At 35.6% G+C, this 20,923-nt stretch overlaps 1 protein-coding gene across 5 annotated transcripts in view; it reads right to left on the bottom strand.

Moving 5' to 3' along the window:
• Positions 1-20,923, bottom strand: part of ncanb (neurocan b) — a 181,223-nt gene that overhangs the window by 82,921 nt on the left and 77,379 nt on the right. For all 5 annotated transcript variants that reach the window (XM_058760549.1, XM_058760545.1, XM_058760547.1 and 2 more), the window contains 6 exons: positions 15,160-15,552; positions 10,631-10,805; positions 8,150-8,277; positions 6,573-6,866; positions 5,485-6,240; positions 781-1,836 (listed from right to left, as the gene is read on the bottom strand). In XM_058760549.1, coding sequence (XP_058616532.1) covers positions 781-1,836; positions 5,485-6,240; positions 6,573-6,866; positions 8,150-8,277; positions 10,631-10,805; positions 15,160-15,550 — 2,800 coding nt within the window. In that variant the 5' untranslated portion in view covers positions 15,551-15,552. The remainder of the gene's footprint in view (positions 1-780; positions 1,837-5,484; positions 6,241-6,572; positions 6,867-8,149; positions 8,278-10,630; positions 10,806-15,159; positions 15,553-20,923) is intronic.

Below are 20,923 nucleotides of genomic sequence, written 5' to 3' on the forward strand. Positions count from 1 at the left end.
CAAACAAAACAAAACAAATACAAATCAAGAATGAAATAACAAAGGAAAGAAAGAGAAAAACAAAAAAGGATGAAAAAGTCAAAGAAGGGAAGATGATATAAAGAAAGACTGGAAGAAAAATAACAAACGAAAATAACAAATGCAGGAAATAATAAAAGAAAGAAATGCAGTGCCAAAGAAAGAACATAAGAAAGACATAACTGAAAAAGAAAAGAAAAAAATTAAAAGAATGTATGAAAAATAAAAAAATATACAAAAAATAAAAGAAAGAGCAAACAAAATACATATAGGAAAATAAAGAACATAAATAAGAAAGAATGGAAAATTAAAGAATGAAAGAGAAGGGCTAAAGAAGGAAAGAAAAAATAACAAAACTATAAATTATGAAAGACAGGAAAAATAATGAAGAAAATAATGAAAGAATGAAACAGAGTAAAAATTAAACAAATAAACAAACCCAAGTAAGCCTCTCAAAGCGTTTCAGTTTGGCAACCAATTCTCACTATTAACGATGACTTTTGCCTCAATAAACGCCTAATTTGCTGCTTATTAATAGTTAGTAAGGTAGTTCTTAAGTTTAGATAAAGGGTAGGATTAAGGGATGTAAAAAATGGTCATGCAGAACAAGACATTAAGGCTTTATAAGTACTAATAAACAGGCAATATGCTAGCAATATGCATGCTAATAAGCAAGTAGTTAATAGTAAGAATTGGTCCCTAAACTAAAGTGTTACCGCATTTCGTATCTCTTATGTTGAACACAGCTGAAGAGCGATTTACCTGAAGTTCTGGAGGGGCTGTTTTCACTCCCAGCCACAGTTGTGTCTTTCTCTGGGCTTCCTGTGGTCTGGAATGAAGATTCCTCCGTTGGAACCGGTTCAGATGTTATCCAGCCCTGAGCCAACACAAATGACTCCGACCCTCCTGACCTGGACTCAGCCTGCTGGGAAGTGTCCTTTGGACCTGGACTAGTCGGTTGAACCGTAGGTCCAGCCTGCGTCATTATTATGGTAGGAACCGGTGGTTGTGGAGTATCTACCTCCTCTTGAACCACAGGTAACCACGTGCTAGAAACAGCTGGATCCGGAGTGCACAAAATGTCTTCGGTAGTGGTTTCTTCTCCAGGTTGGGAAGGAGTGATCCCTACGGTTGGTGGTTGAATTGCTAGCTTGTCCTCGTTGGGATCTCCAGGGCTTGGGGTGGTAGGTGTGTTGGAAGTGTGTGTTTCTGGTGCAATGGTCAACCCTAGGTCTTGCTTCCGTTTAACAAAAGGCAAGGTGACTTTATTTGAGGGACCGTTCTTGTGGTTTACAATGGGGCGATGGACGTACATGATTTCCCCCCTGGCTTCCTCAACCGTGTCGACCGGTTTATCATGCTTGGTTTCAGAAGAACTGGACGCACTAGTAGGTTGAGTCGTCTGGAGACTCATAAGCTGCCATCTGACAGTGGTCTCCAGCGGGACTCCGTGGTCATCGGATCCATTTATTTGGCTGTCAAGGGTGAACGGAAACTCCTTCCCTGCACTTCCTTCGGCATCTTTTTCTTCCTCTGCAGATAACAGCGATGGAGGACCTTTGGGAATAGGGTAACCATCCTCGTTCAAGTCTTTCCCTTCCCCGGAGAAGTTCTCAGGGTTGTTCCTGGAAACAGGAATGGTCATGATCTCCAAACTGGCTCTTTTGGCTTCCATGGGACTGCTTGTTTGAGTTATGAAATGACTATTATTGCTTGGGGCAACTTTCAAAGGCCAAACTTGTTGGCTGCTCCTCATGTAACCGAAGCTCTTAGATACCGAAGAAAGAGTCGGATCCGCCGTTCCTGATCCAATCGCTCCTGCAGGGACGACAAAACACTGTGATTAAAGGAGCGAGGGAGGAGATAGTTTCATTTAAATGTATGTTTAATTAGTGAGCAAAATATGCTAACTCCCGCCCCAGAACTATGGTAATTAACTTTAATGCGTTCGGCTCAATATAGAACTGTCATTATTTATCCGTCAATGCCCTGGAGATATCCAGCAATTAATCTATCGGTCTCAACACACCTATCTTTTAATCAAATCCCTGTTTCAAAGGAAAAATGAGCTACAAGCGTAGCTAAAATGACCTTTATTTTCTTCCCAGAGGGTAATATTTGACTCCTGGGTGAAATGGGGATGAAATGTACATTCGTTTTGAAAGCAATCCAGGTAATAAGGCTCTTTTTCTTTATGTTACCCCGGCACAAAGATCTCGTACATCATGCTCCTGTCCGGTGCCGTTAATTCCCAATGCTTTCTAACAGTAAATCTAGACAAAATAACACCCAAATCTATGTTGAAGAAGCAAAAAGGTCTTGATTTACATCACGATGTGTGTAGGTATCCATTCAGAGCGCAATAAAGTAAAAACGCCGTAAGCACTAGACTTATTATTATTATTATTACGTGACTCAGCATACTGCAGCACATGGCGCTAAACCAAATCCTAAACAAAGATTTCACTGGCTGTGTGAAAGAGATATTTGGTTTAGCTTAAGTATTTACTGTGTGCATGGATAATTCATATCTGCTCAGGTTACATGCTTTGCCTTAAAGGAAACAAGCAGTGTTTAGCATTTAAGCCATCTGAGATATTCACAGACCATATGTCCGGTACACACAATGAAATATTAAACAATAATGAATTATTCAAGACTCTGCTGTTGCGGTGTCACATGGATGTAGTGCAATTTACATAACCAAGTAATTGAGCAATTAATGATATGGATAACTGATTACTCTCTGCAGTCACAGGACTGTGGTGGTATTAAACATGTTCATGAGATGTACAAAAGCAGTGAATTAAATAGATTCTACCAATTACCTGGATGTACTGTAATAGTGGGACAATTACCCACACAAGGTAAAGCATTTGAAGCAAGATCAAACCAAGTGGCATCTGCACACAAAAGCTGCAAGGGATTTTTTATATCCATATTTGCGATTACTTTTAAGCAGTTGGTGTCAAGGTGGTTTTTAGTCTGGGTGATACAAAGCTCCATTTTGTGATATATAGTTCCAAATATGAATAGTCATAACTGTGAGCTATTAAGTTGCAATTGTAAGATACAAAGTCACATTTATGAGATAAAAAGTCGTAACTGTGAGAAATGCATTTGCAACTGGGAGAAAAAAAAAATCCCAACTGGGAGATGCAAAAATCACAATTTTGAAAGTTTAAATGTGAGACAAAGTAACAACTTTGAACGTTGAAAATCTGAGATATAAAGTCACATTTAGAAGAAGAAGTCGCAATTATGAGATATAAAATTTCACAACTGGGATAATAAGTCGCAATTGTAAGATATAACATTGCATTTAGACAATGTTGCAACTGGGAAAAAAGTTTCAATACTGAGATATAAAGTCGGAATTGTAACAAAAAGTTGCAATTGCGAGATATAACATTGCACTGCCATGGCTTGTCGGACATAGCAACAGTAACTAAGGAGGGTGGGGTTTTACGAAGGGTCAATTGGGAGATATAAAGTCGCAATAGTGAGAAAGAGATCATTTTCAGACATAAAGTCCCAATTATAAGACAAAGTGTCACAATTTGGAGATGCAATGTTGCAGTTAGAACTAAAGTTGAAATAATGGGCAAAGGGCTGCAATATAGAGAAATATTAATTGACAAATGTGATATAAAGTTTGTGAGATATATAAATTCTCAATTATAAGACAAAAAGTATCAATTATGAGACAAAGTTACAATTGTGAGATTTTTTTTTTACTTTGAGGCAGAAACAGGGTTCCATAGTTTAGCTTTTTAGCTTAACATGTATAAACCTTTTTTTTTTTTAGATTAAATGCCACTTGATTTGATATGTTGTATCTAATGCAATGACATTCATGCATTTTGTGGTTTAAGTTTCGCCTTAAACAATAAATAAAGTAAATAGAGCTCAAGTATCTGGACACTCAACAAAACAGATACTTAAGCACGTTGTTCTATGGGACATACGCATTTCAGAGAATTTCTTCATAGCACACATTTATCTTGATACAATATTTTGTGGAACTCAAGGACATGGCGAGTTTATATAAAAGAAGATGGCAGGATTTTCTGAATTCTCAACAGGCTCTATGTAATGAAACCCGAAACAAGGAGAGAGACGGAGCAGCATGCAGCGAAGGGTGAAATAGCCAGTGAATCCGAACTCAACTAAATGACCTCTGCTGGAGGAAAAACGAACGGAAACAGCCAGATTGAGTCCGGAGTATCTTTACGCACACACTCCATGGCCCTGACGATGATCACGCCTCGTATAATTGGGAGAGACTTGGAATTTGTAGCAGTGCCTGCGGTTTCGGCCAAAGCACATTAATTAGATTCGGATGTAAATAATGCATGCTGACTAAAGCTGGATTTTCACCCGGCATTAAACATTAATGTTCCCTGTTGAATTTGGTTCGCGGGGAGGATATTTGTACTGATGATGCCTTGAGAACAGACTGCTGCCAAAACCCATCGTGCTAAAACCACACCAGTTAGACATGCTTCAATCTCAGCCTAAGGCTCGCAACGCTCTAAATTTTCAGAGGTTGGATCCCATTTTGCTTTCTCTTACTATGCAGCTTTACTTGGCACAGATATGACAGACATTGATATCCATTAAAAGCCCTAGAGCAGAAGGCAGGAATACATCTCAGCGCTGTGACCTCTACAGCGACCCTCCCACTTTTGTATTCCAGAGAACGAATCGTGCCGGCAACCTTCCTCTTCCGCGCCTGTGCCTGAAGAACCATTTGCTGCCATATTGTTTTTCTTTCAAAACAATGAAAAAATAAACAGCAAGCTGTTGGAGGACATAGTATGCCAAGGGCATTTATCTTTGCACCAAGTGGATGCCACATTTGATTTGCGGCGAATGAAAGCCACACTATGAGGGTTAAAAGTACAGTCCATTCAGTATTGAAATGTGTACTTGGATTCAGCTGAAGAAATACCAAAAATACGTCCTTCCACTAATTTACAGTGGATAAAAACTCTTGTTTTTTTATAGACCTACATTATTTTATTTTTTGCTCTGTACACTTCCTTTCATGGGTGCTTCTTAAACCATGGACACTTTTGGACATGAACAACCTTTCACACTTTTTTTGTCCACTAACAAATTTGCACTGTCTAGAGATAACGTCTAGTGACTTAAATAAAAATCAACCCATGATACAAATAAGTGGTTGAAGATGAAGAAACACCCATCTATTGACCAATAAACATTAGATTGACTTCTTGGCCAAAAATCTATGATAGAGGAAACTCACTTTTGTGGTTTAGCATCACCCAGTTCTATATAAACCAAGTATAAATAATACAAAATGTAATTAAGCCCTACTTCAACTAAATTAAGCACAAGCTTCACCTACTTCACAAACTTCAATTAAGAAGAGAAGCTGCATGGTCTTGTGTAATTGTACATGCTTAAACTTCTATTAAGCTTTGGACGAGTGTGTTGTACCTTTGGTTGGTCCAGTAAAGCTGTCTGTGAAGGTCTGTGAATATGGATGATCCAAATAAGAATTGCTTGGACTCTTTATCTCCTGCTGCGCAGCCACCAAGACCACTTCTTTCTCCTGTTCCAAGAGCTCATCTTCTGGATCTGACGAGGAGGGATTATATGAATGTTCCTTGATATTAGGCTCCACGATGGCGTTATCAGCACCAACTTTGCTTGTTTTCCCTCTACTTGGCTTCGTCCTGGCAGGTGGGACTATTTCTGAGGTTCCTCTGTAGAGGCTGGACTCTGTGGCCGGTATCGCAGGTTCTCCAGTCCCGGTCCAGTACCTAAATGGCTTCATGATTGTGTTCATAAAGTTGGAAATTACGCTGTTGCTGGTCTGAGCTTGCGTAGAGGAAGATGGCGTGGTTGAAGACGGGTCGGGAGACACATCGGGACCATCTGAATCATCGGTCTCCTCTTTCGCCGAACCCCCTTGAAGGTTCTCCTGCTTCTCCACAGCATCATCTTCCCAGTCTACAGACCTTTCTTCAGGTCCAAGATGGATTACAACATGCTCCTCTGAGATTTCTGAAGATTCGTTGTTTATGATGGACTGGAAGTCTTCTTTCTCGAGATCGACCAGACCAGTCCAAGTTGAAGGTTCAGGGAAGGCTCCGTTTCTTTGGAGTTGCACCTCTTCGTCGCTTGAAGAGTTCAAATTGGAGTTTTCTAGGGTTTTGTGGAGTATCGCCGCCTGCTCTTCGAAATTCTTCTCTGAAAGAGGAAGACAGTCTCGTTAATGGCGGCATTGACAGATAAAACTACAAAGCAGATATCCATACAGAAGTCCGTAATACGAATTTAGCCTAATCCTCATTTCACACATTTTTCAGATACTCCTGACACAAGGGTGAAAGTCTTGATAAATTATTCTGAAGTATGCTCCAAAATTACGGGATGTAAGAGAATTTTTTATGAAACTTCTCAAAGTAAAAAAAGAAATCTCCAGCTCATCATTGAGGTCGAAATCCCCCAAAAAGATGAAAAGATCTTTGTATGAATATATGCCTGTAACAAAACAGAGAAAGGCCAGTAGTTCAACCAACCTTGATAGCAGTAGGCGTCAAATAGGTCACTAGTGTCTGGGAATCCGGTGCGGTTGGGGTTGTGGTAAACGGTCCGTACTCCTGGTTCATCTCCTCCACAGTTACGCCGGGGCAGGTTGATGGGGTAGCGCACGCTGCCGTCAGCCAGCCAGCCAGGGTCACAACGGTCGAGGCCACCCTGCCAGGCCAGGTAGAGCTGCCCGACCGTGGCCAGCTGAGTTCCCAGAGTGTGGCAGTGAGTTGAAGCTGATGCCAGGCTTAACTTCTCCGGCACGCTGGTGTGAAACACTTCACCTAGAGAGAGAAGAGATGTATGGTGCGCGTTATTTATAAGTGCTAATTTCCCATAAGAATGCTGCTGTTTGCAGCATGAGACCTATAAATAAACTTTATAAAGAAACTAAATTTGGTTATATATTCATAATATTGTTTAACACATTTACACTGTAAAACAAGTGATTGATAAATATAGGGAAAACTTCAAATGTACTTTTTGTAACAACGAGATTTAATGCATTGTTTATTCATTTTTACGGAGCCCCGCACATGACATGCAGGGAAAGAATAGTAAAGCATGCACACAACTTTATTCGTTCCCTCGTTTTAAGTAAATTGTGTCCACACTATAATAATTTGTTCGCTTGATTTGATTCAGCTAAAACGTGACCACGATGTGACCATGACCATGTTGTATGCACGATTTAGTTAAACGAAGGAACAAATTATTATCTTGTGTGCACAATTTAGTAAAATGAAGGAAAAAATTGTTGTGAGCATGATTGATTTTTTTTTTTCCCTGCATGTCATGTGCGGGGCTCTGTGCATTTTTGACTTTATTTCTAGAAAATTGTTTTGGTGGGATTTAAAAAAAAAAACTGAACAATGAAGGGCTTCTAAGGGAAAATGATGTTTGATTATTTTCATGCTATAAAATAAAATAAATAAAATACTAGACATTTGCCATGTTAAAAATGAAAATATATAGCAATATTTAATAAAATATTAGAAATATACTAAATAAAATACTGAATGTTTGTCATATTGAAAGTAAAATAAAATAAAATAAAATCCACAACAATGTCAAAACTCACTTTGTTTTTCTGTAACAGATCCAATTTCTGTTAATATACAAGGACAAAACTAAATAATTCTAAATAAGTCCACCCAAAGATGGATGGATAGGCAAATAGATAGACATATAAATAAACACGCCAATAAATAAACCATTTTATCAATAAAAAAAAGTTCTGTAAAAACACATAAATTAATAAATTACACCAAAATGACAGGCATTAAACTTTTAAGACATTCAGGAATACTAATTCACAGCAAGAGGCAGGACGTCACTCCTGCACGAAACAAATGGATGTGCACTTCAAAAAAAAAAAGAGCATGTTATAACTGTACCCGCTCTGGCATAGACCGTAGGGCTGAGCTGAAAGCATGGTGACCTACTTAGATGTTCTGGGAGTTGGGACATGAGCAGGTACATGCATCTCCGCCTTCTGAGGCTCACGAGGACATTTAAAGACACGGTTTTTGGATGACTGAGCTGTAACTGAATGCATCTGTGGTACCTTGCAGGCCGTTGGCAAAGCAGTACACATCGAACATCTCGTCGGGGTCTCGGCTGCCATAGTTCCTCACGCCAGGTGAGTCCTCCCTGTCGCCGAAGCAGCCAGGCCGAGGCGACTGGATGGGATACCTGGGTAAGGAGCCAAAACAAACCAGGAGTCATTTCCAAGAAGGGAAGGAGTGAGTAAGATAAACTGTGCAATTACTGGAAAGCGCATCGATTTGGATGGCACAGGGGTGCTGGCTAAAGTCTGATTAAGAGATTATACACGGCACTCCAGGGTTTCCGAAGAGAAATGGCGAATAGGGGTTCTCACGCAGCCCAAATATCTAAGTCAGTTATATAAAACCATTAAAGCAGCCCACATATATTCCATCCCAGTCCAGAGATCTCTGATGTCTCCATACGCTTGCGCTAATTGCACGTTTGCGTCTTCACTGATGTGTAGCCAAGCTTCTCTGGAGATGGCCCAATTAGAGCTCTTCCATGCAGGGAGGGAAAAACCCACTCGCGCTTTTATTCGGTGAGGGCTGGGCCTCGCAGCTCAATTACGAGCTGACAATATGCAGTAGATATGAGTGCTGAAATCAATAGCCGCCTGACATTCAGCCACGGAAAAGTGATTGGAGGTGGCAAGCCTGAAGATATGGGGCTGTAATGCGGTCGATACATAATAGATATTACGATTAATTAGAACGGCTGATTATTAAATTGCTTTGAGTCCCGGATTCCTTATGAAGAAAGTCACGCTATTCTGTTTCATGCATGGGGGACCAATTTATCAGCACAGCAGCTCAAATTTTCATTCTGATCTACAAAGTGATAGTTTTATAAGTAACATTAAAAGATTTGGAAATTTGCTGGGGGATAGAATTATGTAAACATGTTCAAAGACTTCTTGGCTCCCAAATATATGCTTGTTTCTGAATTTGGTCCACAAAACTGAAGGACTCGAGAGAAAAGCAAAAGGTCTTTAGTAAACCTTTACAGCATGTAAATAACTTATAATTTGTCTTCATTGTTCTTGATGTTAAACATAAATAAATTACTGGACGTTTGTCATTTTGAAAAAAATAATAATAAAATTTAATTATAAAAATAAAAATAAAAAATATATATACATATATATATATACACTAAATAAAATTATGGTTGCTTTCCATGTTGAAAATATTGGACATTTGTCATGTTAAAAAAAATTTAAAATATTAAATAAAATATTCTAAATATACTAAAATTATTGGTTTGTCATATTGAAATAAAATAAAACATTAAAATATTCAATACAATTTTACAGATACACAAAAATAAAACACTGGATGTTTGATAAGTTGAAAATGAAATAAAATAAAATAAAAATTAGAATGTTCTATGAAATATTATGTATCAAGTCAATAAAATACTAGACATTTGTCATGTTTAAAATAAAATAAAAAGACAAAAAAATATTAGACATTTGTCATGTTAAAAATAAAACAAAAATATAAGTACTGTGTGTGTGTGTATACACACACACACACACACACACACACATATTAGTACTGTCAAAATTAGCGCCTTAACGCATGCGATTAATTTTTTCCAGTTGAACGGCGTTAAAAAAATTTAAATAAAGATAAAATATTAGACATTAGTCATGTTGAAAATAAAATTATTGAATATTCTATAAAATATTATACAAAGAGCAAAAAAACCAAACATTTGTCATGTTAAAATTAAATTACAGAAAATTGTTGAATATTATAAATTTACACAAATGTACTTTTGTTCTGTTGAAAATAATAAAATAAAATAAAATAAAATAAAATAAAATAAAATAAAATAAAATAAAATAAAATAAAATAAAATAAAATAAAATAAAATAAAATAAAATAAAATAAAATAAAATAAAATAAAATAAAATAAAATAATAAAATAAATGCTAGACATTTGTGACCTTGGACCACAAAACCAGTCATAAGTAGCATGGGTATATTTGATAGCAATAGCCAAAAATACATTGTATGGGTCAAACATTTTGATTTTTCTTTTATGCCAAAAAATCATTAGGATATTAAGTAAAGAAAATAAATTTCCTACCATAAATAAATCAAAACCTAATTTTTGATTAGTAATATGCATTGCTAAGAACTTCATTTGGACAACTTTAAATGCGATTTTCTCAATATTTAGATTTTTTTGCACCCTGAGATTCCAGATTTTCAAATAGTTTTATATCGGCCAAATATTGCCCTAACAAAACATACATAAATGGAAAGCTTATTATTTCAGCTGATGTATAAATCTCAATTTCAAAAAACTGACCCTTATGACTGGTTTTGTGGTCCAGGGTCACATTTGTCATGCTGAAAATAAAATAAACATTAAAATGTTTAATAAAATATTATAAATAAACTAAATATAATGAAACAGAATTACATAAACAAATCAAAGATGTTTTAAATGCTAAATATAAAGGCACAATTCCAAATCTGGTTCTGACCTCACAGTCTGGTCCGACAGCCAACCAGCATCGCAGTTGTCATAGCCATCATCAAAAGTGGCCTGCAGCTGGGCCGGCGTGGCAATATTGGCAGAGTTCTCCAGACAAACTCTTTTGGCGTCGGTGAAGGACAGCGCGTAGCGGTCGTGAGGCGCACGGTAGTGAAACACCACTCCTGTTTGGGGAAAAAAAAAAAACAGAGTGCATGATGGGAACCATGCATAAACTATGTCCCAAATGAACAGCAATAATATGTGTTTAACTTAACAAATGAAACAATGCAGGCCCCTTCAAACGCTTTATTTCCTGAATTTCACTTTACTTTCATTCCTCAATCCTATGAGAAAAGCAAAAGACATGAACAGAGTACAAAAGAAGCGAAATCCCAGCACCAGTTCTTTGACCAGTTAGAGGACGGACTTCCAGTCCAGTGTACAAAGAAATGAGATTCCTGGGATTGCTTTTGAACTGTCCGTCTGCTATTCCCAGAACACATGGGTTTGGAGACCCTTTCGTCCTCAACTCTACACTCCACGTCCATAACCTCCGCTGTCGGCTGCCATCCCGGGAGAACGCACAAACATGAAAGGGACAAAGGAAAATCCTCAAAGCTAGGTGGGCCAATTTATGGCGAAACACTTCAGACGATGTCTTAAGAGGGAAGATTTCAGTCTCCTGAGCAATACGGCCTGTTTCTTACCCAACTGTGGCAGCTACGCGTGACGCCCCACTTCAAAGGGGCACAGGAGGAAGACGTCTCTTTCGTTTTTTTATTTGCTTCCTTCCTTTTTTCGGCCTGCTTCACTTTTTCCCTTCCCATTGGAGTTTAGGACAGACTCGGAGCTTATAAAAATATTCACTGTCTGTGACAAACATCTGGGGATGAGATATGTGGGACTCTCGTCCACTGAGGGATGCCGCATCTTATTAAAAAAGGGGGTCAGAGTTTCCATATCTCATTTCCCCGAGACATAATCCGGGGAAGGTCAGATCTGTGACCAGTTAGCTAACTGTTTTGTTGAATGTCTGTAATGTTTCACTGAGTCTGAAATCCTAGCTACACTTTTTAAGCAATTGTTCACTCAAAAATGCAGAAATGTAGCATTACATCTCACCTATGGATCCTCTGCAGTGAATGGGTGCCGTCAGAATGAGAGTCCAAACGGCTGATAAAAACTACACAATAATCCACAAAACTCCAAGTCCATCCAATAATGTCTTGTGAAGTTGCATGTTTGTAATAAGCAAATCCATCAATAAGGCATTTTAACTTTAAAACGTCAATTCTGGCCAAAATACGAGTCATAATCCATAATAACGCCAGTGAAAATCTGTTGTTCTCTCACATCAAAATCCACAGACGTATTTGTTTAGAACTGTTTTTGCTTGTAAATGGTGTTTGGTCTGTGCATATTTCTCTCCTGATTCAAATGAGATGACTTTTTCCATAGTCAAAAAAAAAGCAATATTATGGACAGAGGACTCATGTTTTAGCTGGAAGCAACATTTTGATGTTAAAAACAATGTTAATGATGGATTTGTTTCTTACAGCTTTTCACTTCACAAGGTGTTAATTGCTGGACTGTAGTTGTGTGGATTACTTGTGGATTATTGAGATGTTTTTATCAGTTGTTTGGACTCTCATTCTGACGGCACCCATTCACTGCAGAGGACCCACTGATGAGCAAGTGATGCAATCCTACATTTCTCCAAATCTGTTCTGATGAAGAAAAAACTCATCTACATCTTGGATGGCCTGAGTGTGAGTCAATTTACAGCAATACTTCATTTTTGGGTGAAGTTTTCCATTAAAAAACAAGAAAAATAAATAAATAAATAATTTCCAAAAGGGTGTTTTCGCAGTGATGCCACAGAAGAACCATTTTTGTTTCCCCAAAGGACCTTTCAATCAACAGTTCTTAAACCATTTTTATAGTGAAAAACATTTTATGAATCTAAATCTTTTCTCTGTATAAATAGGTTCCATGGATGTTAAAGGTTCTTCATGGAACCAAAGATGCCATTAAAGAACCTTTATGTTTACAGAAATGTTAAACAGTGCAACATTAGTTTAATCATACATAATTATGCAATTAATATGACTGCATCTGTGTGCATTAGAGTTATTTGACATGAATACAACATCAAAAAATAACATCAAGAATGTTTTCTGAGGAGGTTTTACTTAGTATCACAGATTGTGGTCAAATGTGGTCGAACTGCATGTTATTTTTTATTTGAAATATTCCTGTAAATTGTCTCGACTCTTTGTTCCCTTCATTATCCAGTACTTTGTGTTCAAAAATACGTTGCTGTAACACAATAAGGTGTGAAAGCGTCCAAGGTTGGTGAATGCTTTAATTGGCAATGTTATTGCTATTTCCATAAAAGCTCGTAACAGTAATGGGAATTTTTCATGATACTGGCTGCCAGCATGTTTCAATGCTTTAATTGCTGAGCTCAAACTAATTAACCATTCAGACGAGCAGAGGAGGAGGTTTCAGTACATGAGTATCCGCATGTATAATATTAATAATGCACTGGCATCTCATAATGCATTTTTTAAGAGTCACCCTCTCTTCAGAGAAGTAATCCTTGTTAAGTTTTGCAATCAGAAATTATGACTTCATGGCATGGATGCTGTCTAGGCCATGTTCACTGAAATCATGTTTTTGTTTAACTTCATATTTGATTCCCTACCTATATAAATTTTTCAGTGGAATTATTTTTTCTGTTATAGTGTTTGTTTTACTCCTTATAATCATATATATATATATATATATATATATATATATATATATATATATATATATATGATTTTAGTTTTTATTTTCTATATTTTTAGATATTTTAATTTAAAATGAAATTTAAATGTAGATATTTAAATTTTTAATTTTTATTTGTAATTTTTGTATGTGATTCTTTTTATATTATTTTTATTTCTCGCTTATCATTCTTTTATTTAGATTTTAATTTTTATTTATTTACTATTATTTAATTTGCCATTTAATTTTGTATTTTTAAATATATTTATTTTTATTTACATTTTATTTACATTTTTATATAATTTTTATTATGACTATTATTATTGCATTGCCTAAATTTACACAGTCTGTATTGATCCCTTATATACTAGAAATGTTTATCATATATTTAGTTTATTATATATTATTATTATTATTATTATTATTATATTTAAAAATGTTATTCATTTAAATATTCATTCAATATATTATTTTGTGATGTTTTACATTATTTTTATTATGACTATTATTGTTTTTTTTATTATTTTTTTTTTATTACAATACATTTTATTACAATATGTGACCCTGGACCACAAAACCAGTCTTAAGTGTCAATCTTTTCGAAATTGAGATTTATACAGCATCTGAAAGCTGAATAAATAATCTTTCCATTGATGTATGATTTGTTAGGATCGGACAATATTTGGCCAAGATACAACTATTTGAAAATCTGGAATCTGAGGGTGCAAAAAAATCCAAATGAATTCTTAGCAATGCATATTAGTAATCAAAAACGACGTTTTGATAGATTTGCAGTAGTAAAATTACAAAATATCTTCATGGAATATGATCTTTACTTAATATACTAATGATTTTTGGCATAAGACTGCTTTTGTGGTCCAGGGTCACATATTACAATAGCACAATAGTGCCAAATTTTGTTAACCTATAATAAATGTAATCTACTTTTGCGCTTAAAAGAATGACATCGACTTAATTGCTGTGTAACTACTGCAGCACATTTAGCACCCAATTAAACCAGTTTGCTCAGTGAATAAGACGAGTTTTTAGCTCTGAATGTTGTTTTGCGTGTAAAAATGCTGCGACTGTTTGATAAATTCACCCTGTGAACATTTCAACATTTCCGCTCCACAGCTTCACGCAAGCATAAGCACTGTGCTGCATGCTGGCAGCGAATGAAGTCTAACTAACGTCATCAAGGTTTTGGCAGAAATCTGAGCGTGCAAAAAATGTAGCAGCTGTTTGGTCCATGCCTCCGTGGTCTGATCTGATGGAAAACGCCACCAGATGTGCAGGAAAACCAACCCTCAGCGCTGAAGGCTGTAATTACAGCCAGTTTTTCAAATTAAATAATATATCAAGTCATTCAGCGAGAGCGTTTCACCCAGAGGCCTGCGAAACCACTGAAAAGAGAAGTTATCGCGATTTGCGCAAAACATAAGCATTGAAGTTCACCCCAAAGTTCACCCCAAAATGGAAATCCTATCATTTGTTGTTTCAAACCTGTATGAATTTCTTTCTTCTGCTGAACACAAAAGAAGCTATTTTTTTGAAGAACATTTTAACCAAACAATTTTTGGTCCCCATTGACTTCCATAGTGGGGACCATCAACTTTTCAGCTCTTCAAAATACCTTCTTTTGAGTTCAACAGGTTTGGAACAACTATCCCTTTAAGACGAAAGAAGTCAGCAGTAGTTTTATGATGAATCTGATTACTATAATCACAGCTGTGTGTATTAGCATTCTGCGGTGCGCTACATTACCCGTGACCTGAAGGGGCACCGTATCTTGTTCGTCGTTAATGCCGACCACGACCTCACAGCGGTACATCCCCGAGTCGCTGGATCGCAGGCCTGTCAGCACCAAGCTGGCGTTATAGCGGTTCTCTGGGTATCCTGGCAAGGTCACGCGGCCCTGGAAGGCTTTCTTCACCTTGATTATGTTGTCTTTAGCCACCAGAATCGACTGCTGCTTCTGTAGGCCATCCGGGCCGCGTTGACCCCACAGTTTGGTCCACTTGATGCGGGGGGGTTCGTTTGAAGGACTCGGGCGCAGGGTGAAAACACACGGCAGGAGGGCCGTACCTGAGACTGGCTCCTGAACCCGCTGGTGAGTCACCTTACGCATGTTCACCACAGTATCACAGCTCACCATGCCTGAGAACAGAGAAATAAATGACAAAACTGATCAGATTCACGACTAGTCTTGAGCAGTTTGATGAATAGAGTCTCATAGCGTCTCAATTTCATTCTGATTTCAGTTGTGTACAGTAAGGTTTCTCTTCAGCTTGTGTTGCTTGAGATGTTTGAGTGTTATTTGTTTTTTTTTATTTTGCTATTCTATTTAATTCAGTTTTTTTAGCTTTCTTTACTGTATTTCCTATTTGTACAGCACTTTGGTACAACATAATCATATAATATTTCAAAATACTGCAAAAAAAGAATTTACTCATAAAGAGGCTACTACCATTTCTTCTTAAAAAAATAAAAATAGTTTTTAATATTACTTGGAATAATATTCAAATGAACCTAGGCCTACTTTGTTCAGCCAATATGCAGTATTCAACAGAGCACACTACATTAAGTACTGAATCCAACAGACTTTTACATACGAGGACTGAACCAGAAGAAATTTTTAGAACACTTATTTTTATTGTTTATTTATCAAATTATGAGAATGTATTAGGGCGGTCAAATCGATTTATCACAATGAATCACATCCAAAATAAAAGTTTGCATTTACATAATGTGTGTGTGTGTGTGTATGAAACATGCTGAATTAATAAGAGGTTGTGTGTACCATTTAAAAAAAACGTTTATTTTTAATTATTACTTTTATTTGGCAGGGATCCATTAAATTGGGAAAAAGTGACAGTAAAGACTTTTAAATTGTTACTGTTCTCTTGCACTTTCTATTCATCAAAGAATCATGAACATTTTTTTGCATGGTTCACAAAAAATAAATAAATAAAATAAACTGCACAGCTGTTTTCAACATTGATAATTAGAAATGTTTCTTGATCACTAAATAATCATATTAGAATGATTTCTGAAGGATCACATGACACTGAAGACTGGAATAATGATGCTGAAACTTCAGCTTTGCCTCACAGCAATAAATTATATTTTAAAATATATTAAAATAATAGAAAAAAAATGTTATTTTAATTTACAAAAATATTTCACAATATTACTGCTTTTTACTGTATAAATAAATGCTGCTTTGGCAAGCGGAATTTATTCTTTGAAATACATTAAAAAAGCTCTTCCTAACTCCAAACTTTTGAATAGTAATGTATAACTTTGAACTTTATAATATTCAAAAAAAGGAGGCAAAATAGGCATATTTACTGCACACAACGCCGTATTGACCAGTATTTCATCCCAAACTAGCCCAAGATGAGTACAGTGATACAGATGAAAGTCTTCCAAAATTAAAAATCTCATAATCCTTAAAGAAAATCTGACGGCCACGAATAAACAGCCCTGTTTGTACACTGTAAAAAAAAAAAAAGTTGAGCCAACTTAAAATTAAGCAGATTTTTAAGTTTTCTCAACTTGTCGTTTTAAGTTTAGACAACAAAAATTTGAGAATCTCCCACAAAAATAAGTCAAAAATCTGCTGAAGCTGGTTGCCTTAATTTTAAGTTGGCTCAACATTTTTTTTTTTTTTACAGTGTAGTTCAGTCATCGATTGTGAGGCAAAATACAAACATAACTTATGATTTGTGGCATTCGAGAGAAACAGAATGTTTTTTGCTAAAATCATTATTAATACATTATACAACAGTAAACAATTTATTATTTATACTGCATTTACAATGTGATTTATAAATTCAGCAAACCCTGCCAACAGTAACCACACATGCAAGTTATTTCACTGGTTTTGCCTCAGAGGTAAAAATAAATTAATTAATAAATGAAAAAATAAAAATCAATTGGTGGCATGAGCAAAAAGGGGGGTTGATGCATAGACTCACTATAGCAGTTCATTCTCATCCCCAGCAGTTACAGTTGCATTATAGTTTCATACAATGCGCTGGACGGCCGCTCATCCTTCTCACTTGCATATGGGGAGGTGAGAATGTAATTGCTGCAAGACGGATTGAATGAATGACACGAGGTAAGACGGAGGAAGAGAGGCCGCTGACTATTCAGAGTGAGAGCACAAAAATTCATTGATTTATTTTCATTAGAGTGGGCTTTCGCCCGGCACCTCGTGTCTGGCCTTGCCCTGCCGTTATTTGATTTGATTTAAATGTAAAGAAGGGAGTCTGCTAACAGTACAGGGAAATTTCATCTCTCCCAGCCCAACAACTTCCCGTCATAATTAAGCTGAGAGATGCTGAGAGCGATGGAGCTGGCTCTATCCTGACCGTAATGTGCTTTTTCATTCATTCATTCATTCATTTTGTATTTATTTATTTAAGTATTTATTTAACTAATTATTTTGGAGTAGCCCAGATACTTTTTATAAGTGGTATGAGAAGTTATTTGATAGATAGATTGTTTCCACATAATAATAAAACACTAAATAAATGTATTAATTTTAAACATTAATTTTCTTGACTCAATCCATCAAACTGTGAAATTCAAATTTTTATACAAAATTAAATAAAACATGCTGAATTAATAAGAGGGTGTGTGTACAATTTAAAAGTTTTTTTTTTTATTATTATTATTATTACTTTTATTCGACAGACAGACAGACAGACAGATAGATTAATATCTATTTATTTAGATATATTAATTGTTTCTAAAACCTTTCAACAAATTCTTAGTTTCAGATGGATGGATGGATGGATAGATTAAGTTACACTACATTAATATTAAATTACAAAGGGCTAGCAGGAGGTATTTGTTAAATAAGTAAATAAATACATTGATTAATTATATTATATAATTATATATACTATTATATATAGTATATTAGGGGTGTTGATTAAACGCATGTGATTAATATTTTTTTAAATTAAACGCGTTAATATTTTTTTACCCGCAAATTAATCGTTTGATAAGGTTTGACCCCAACTTCTTCCCGTCATCACAGCGCGGAAGGTTATCTGTTATTGTGTGAGGAGGGTACAGCGAGCCAGTGTTGCCAGGGTAACGGCACAAGTGGGCTATTTTGAAAGTACAGTCACGGGAAAAAATTACAGAGCCGTGGGTTGCGGTTTTTTGGGCTACTTTTATAATTTCCCCCACGGCCGCCCCAAAGTGTATATAGACAAATAAAAATTAAAATAGATCCTTTTACTAATGTGTATCATACTTGGAATGTATACCTGGCAACTTAAGAACAGAGAGGCGGTTAACATCACAAACAACATGAGTTTCAGCAGAGCATACATAAGGCTTTTACACAGCAGAAATAAACATGACAACAGCCAATATAGATTATATAAGATAATAAACACACGATTACGATAGATATGGTCTGTATGTGATTTTGTACATCTGAAATGCTAATTTGTGCAGCGATATAAAAGGCTATAAATAACATATTTTAACAACAGTAAACGACCAAATTCCACATGTGATCGTAAAAGGAAGTTATTACAAATACTCAACGGTGGTTTGAAGTGAGTTCAGAGTAAAAGTGTACTATTAATCTCATAAATTGTCTTATGTATCATGACGCTAATGTTAGCTCTAATGCACCTGCAGAACAAGTCCAATTCTTTTTCATAATGCATTTTGTCATAATACTTCATGTAAGGTCGCAAGAATTGTTTTGTTGTATTTATTTAGAAATACTTTTGATAATAGTATACTGGGATTGAAGCGATGTGGCTTGGTAAACGTTTTATTGCCAGTATAAAGGCTGATAATGGCTGAATAAAAACAAAAGAATAATGAGGATTATGTCTCATAGCTGGCGGAAGTGTTTTTCAACACATTTACAGGTAAATCCTAGTATTTTAAATTTGCGATTAATCATGTGATTAACGCGATTAAGTTTTTAATCGATTGACAGCACTATATATATATATATATATATATATATATATATATATCTATAGATGCAAATGTAATTAATAAGGCCAGTAGGGGTGTGAATCAGCACTGGTTTCACAATTCAATTCGATTACGATTATCATGTCAACGATTCGATTCAATTCGATATCACGATGCATCACAATGCATCATGATTATATCAAATTTATTTTGTGCAGTTTTATTAAATTATATATAAGCAGGCTACTTTTTAAAATAGTTATGTTAATTATGTTAATTAATTAATACATTAATTAATATATAATAAATTAATTATTGTTAAGCATATAATAAGTAAATATAGCTTCAAAACATACAAGCAAATATAAAGTAATAAAGGGGGAAAAGACAATTACAAGTGATAAACAAAAAGCACTTTCAGTATCTGGGAGGGCTTTAGGTATCAAAAGTTTACAGATAATCATAGTTATGGGTTTTTCCTCAGAATTATTACCATTTGATTATAATTGACGAGATCATAGACACTGGCGGCTTTAATAGACTGCATTCACACTAATGCACAGATCTATTTCGACATATCAAAAGTTTTGTCCTGTTCTAAAAACATAAATGACTGTGTTTACATAAATTTCGTATCATAAAAGTAAATGCAAGTGCATTTAACCGCAGCCGCGAGCTTCAGGACAAAAAACACAAAGCGCACGTGAAAGTCTGTCAGTACGTGAGTTTCGTGCATCTAATATGTACTGCATTCCAAACGGCAGAAATGAAAGCATGTCTAAAGTAAAAGACTAAAATAACAGCGAATGGAAGCACTGTCAAGCAATGCGCACGTGTCTCACAGCTCATATTCTGTGCAACGAAGCCCGTCGTGTTTGTCTCTAGCGCACACACGTGCCATATGCGGGAAAAAGCCAAGCTCAGATTTTAAAATAGAGAGTGCATTTTTAATACTCACATGACAAGCGCGTATGTGAATGATGTCATATAGGCTATAACCGATTATGGTCTATTACTGCATCGATGCAGAACCGTCCACGTCCGCATCACGACGCATCGATTAATTTCGACACCCCTAAAGGCCAGTAGTAGCTACTTGCTACAAAAATATATAAATTAAATAATTTATTAAATTATTAAGGGCCAAGAGGTGTTAATGGTTAAATAAGCAAATATAATTATATTTTATATAAATTAATGAAAAGCAAGCAAAAAAATAAATAAATAGATATTAAACAAGTTAATAGACAAGTTACTGAATGAATGAATGAATGAAAATTTAAATTCTTAAGGCCAGAGGGAGCTTTCTTTGCATAAAAACACAACTGCTAAATAAAATAAATTAAAAAAATTAAAACTGTATTTATTTATAAATAATAAAATATAAAAATATAATAAATCTAAATAAATCTAAATAAAAAAAATCATAAAAATAACTATAAATAAAAAGCTTCTCTTCTAGTTGTAAATCCAATATAAATAGAAAAAGAAACAAAAAAATGTTTCTGAGCAGAAATTGATTCAGTGTCTGTGAGGATTGTGGTCTGTTTTTGTTGTGTTTTGCTCGCCA

The sequence above is a fragment of the Onychostoma macrolepis genome, chromosome 22 (genome assembly GCF_012432095.1).
Source record: "Onychostoma macrolepis isolate SWU-2019 chromosome 22, ASM1243209v1, whole genome shotgun sequence".
In the NCBI taxonomy this organism is placed as follows: domain Eukaryota; kingdom Metazoa; phylum Chordata; class Actinopteri; order Cypriniformes; family Cyprinidae; genus Onychostoma; species Onychostoma macrolepis.